Source organism: Helobdella robusta, assembly GCF_000326865.2.
Source record: "Helobdella robusta unplaced genomic scaffold HELROscaffold_3, whole genome shotgun sequence".
Lineage (NCBI taxonomy): Eukaryota > Metazoa > Annelida > Clitellata > Rhynchobdellida > Glossiphoniidae > Helobdella > Helobdella robusta.
The window spans coordinates 8,367,459-8,370,001 of record NW_008704501.1 but is presented as its reverse complement, the minus strand read 5'-3'; the positions used below and the strand labels follow the sequence as shown (position 1 = coordinate 8,370,001).

Here is a 2,543-nt window from a genome sequence, read left to right as displayed (position 1 = left end):
AAATATATACATACATACATGTCTACACATGCACGCACACACTCACATACGCACAGGCACACACACACATACGCAAACACATACACACACACACACAAATACATACCACGCATAGTCGTAGTGTATATACATCTATATATGTTGTCGAACAATCTGATAACTTGAGTCGGGACTAATCCATTTGGTCCCATTAACTCCACGGCAGGATCGCCTGGTTGGTTGATTGATTGGTTGATTGATTGGTTGATTGATTGGTTGATTGATGGATGGATTGATTGATTGATTGATTGATTGATTGATTGATTGATTGTGTGCACCTTTTCCTGCGGCCGAAGCATCAATAATAAATTCAGACGTCACGCCAGGAACCGCGAAACTGACGCCAGGCCCAATGACCAGAACTTTCTCGGGGTAGCAAGGGCCCTCCAGATCCTCGTCTGTCACTGTCACGTTGAATGGCGACCCGCAAACTGGAGTGCCCCCAACGGAAATGTGGATTATGTACGTTCCTGTGTGTTGGATGGTTAGTGTGGTGTGATTAAATTGTGGATGGGTTAATTTATGGTGAATGAGTGAATTGATTTGACTGGTGAATTTGATTAACTAACTTGACAAAAAAATCAATAAAGTATTCCATCAATCAATCCACCAATCAATCCATCAACCAATCAATCCACCAATCAATCATCTATCAATCGACCGACCAGCATCTTTAGGGTAGAAGTAGCAGACGTATCTAGTGTCAGATTGCTTGGCGCATGAGACTTGCATGGGACCGGCTGGTCCCTGGCACAATATCATTGGCTCTCCTGGTAATAATAATAATAATAATAATAATAGTAATAATAATGAAGATGAGGAGGAAGACGATGATGACGACGATGATGAGAATGATGATTGCAATGATGTTGAAACTGACCAGCAACAACTCCGTCAATAACAAACTCCGCCCTTTTGTTCTTGCTGCCAAAAATAAGTCCCTCCCCTACCGCCACAGCCGCGCAGCTGGGTGGCTTGGGGACATCCTCCGGCAGAACTGTGACCTTGAAAGGTGACCCCGGAATGTTGACGCCTTTGATTTGAATATTCATTAGGTAGACTCCTGATTGATTGGTTGGTTAGTTGATTGATTGATTAGTAAAATACTTGAATAAAAAATAAATACATTTTCGTTATCTTTATTTTATCTTTCTATTGATTTCCATAACGGCTGTTGTACACAAAGACATACAAGAAACAAACAAACATTTAAACATATGTGTGCTAAAAACACGTGCGACGAATCACACATGACACATGTTTGTTAACATATTTTGGAATGAAATTTTTCAATCATACTCCCACATAAACAAATGAATGGACACATTTTGTTATACAAGTACAGACGTACTTAAGTACTCTTAGGTACGTTTGCATTCGAGTAAGTACTCAAGTACAAACTGACAACCAACCAGTTTTTTCAGGAACATAGGAGCACTTGAAGAGATGGTCGTTCATTCTGTTGCATTGGACCATCACATCTCCACCCGTGCCAGTCAGCGTTATCTTCGGGGGTTCTGAAATATCGATTGATCGATTGATTGATTGATTGATTGATTGATTGATCAATTGACTGATTGATTGGTGAAAAACAACTTCCCCATCCAACCTTCACAATCGGTCCCATCAATGATGAACTCAGCAGTTTTTTTCTCATAGACCGTGCCGAGACCAGGCCCCACAGCAATCATGTTCTTGCCGTCAGGGCACTCAGGGGCCACAACAATCAGTGAGGGCTCTGAACCGTTTGTGACCTGAACTTTAAAAGGACAACCTGGAACGTTCAAGCCCCCTGTCGCTATGTTCAGAAGATATACGCCTGAGTGGGAGGATAAATTATGTTAATTAGTTGATGGTACTTGCCTGAGGGAGTGAATAATTTATGTTAAACAGTTGATTCATCATCTTACCTTCTTTTTGTGGTATGTAGGAGCAGTGGTATCTGCACGAGGTCAGTTTGCTGCACTGAACCTCTATGTCTCCTTCCACTCCAGTCAAATGGATCGTTGGTTCTGGTGATGATGACGATGACGGTGATGGTAATAATGATGATGACGATGATGATGACGATGATGGTGACGATGATGATGAAAACAATGGAGATGACGAAAACAATTGAGATGATGATAATGAAGATAAGAAAGACGATGACAATGATAATGACGTAAGAAACCTCCAGCAGCCCCATCAATGATGAATTCGGCCATTTTGTTGACGACAGCTTCCGTTTTGCCCGGCCCAATCACAACGACGGGCTGGTCGCAATGTTTGTGGTGGATAGAATAGTCTGCGAAATGCTGTAAGGGGTCCAGGTTAGTTGTCACGATTCTTGCATCCACAACTTTCTTCTTCTTCATTCTCTTGGTCTTCTTCCCGCCATTGAAGAATCTACCGAGAAAGCCGCCATCTTTGTCCTCCTCCTCCTCATCGTCGTCGTCGTCGTCATCGCTGTTTTCGTACTTGACCTTGAGGTTAAAAGGTCGCGGGAACGGAAGGAGGTTCAT

General features: G+C 42.4%; 1 protein-coding gene across 1 annotated transcript in view; it reads right to left on the bottom strand.

Annotated features, from left to right (window-relative positions):
• HELRODRAFT_161920 (hypothetical protein) overlaps positions 1-2,543 on the bottom strand; it is a gene marked incomplete at both ends in the record, with an annotated part of 34,130 nt that overhangs the window by 9,062 nt on the left and 22,525 nt on the right. The window contains 6 exons of the mRNA XM_009021791.1: positions 318-509; positions 777-809; positions 920-1,102; positions 1,649-1,858; positions 1,950-2,051; positions 2,213-2,543. The exon at positions 2,213-2,543 is cut by the window's right edge and continues 17 nt beyond it. Coding sequence (XP_009020039.1) covers positions 318-509; positions 777-809; positions 920-1,102; positions 1,649-1,858; positions 1,950-2,051; positions 2,213-2,543 — 1,051 coding nt within the window. The remainder of the gene's footprint in view (positions 1-317; positions 510-776; positions 810-919; positions 1,103-1,648; positions 1,859-1,949; positions 2,052-2,212) is intronic.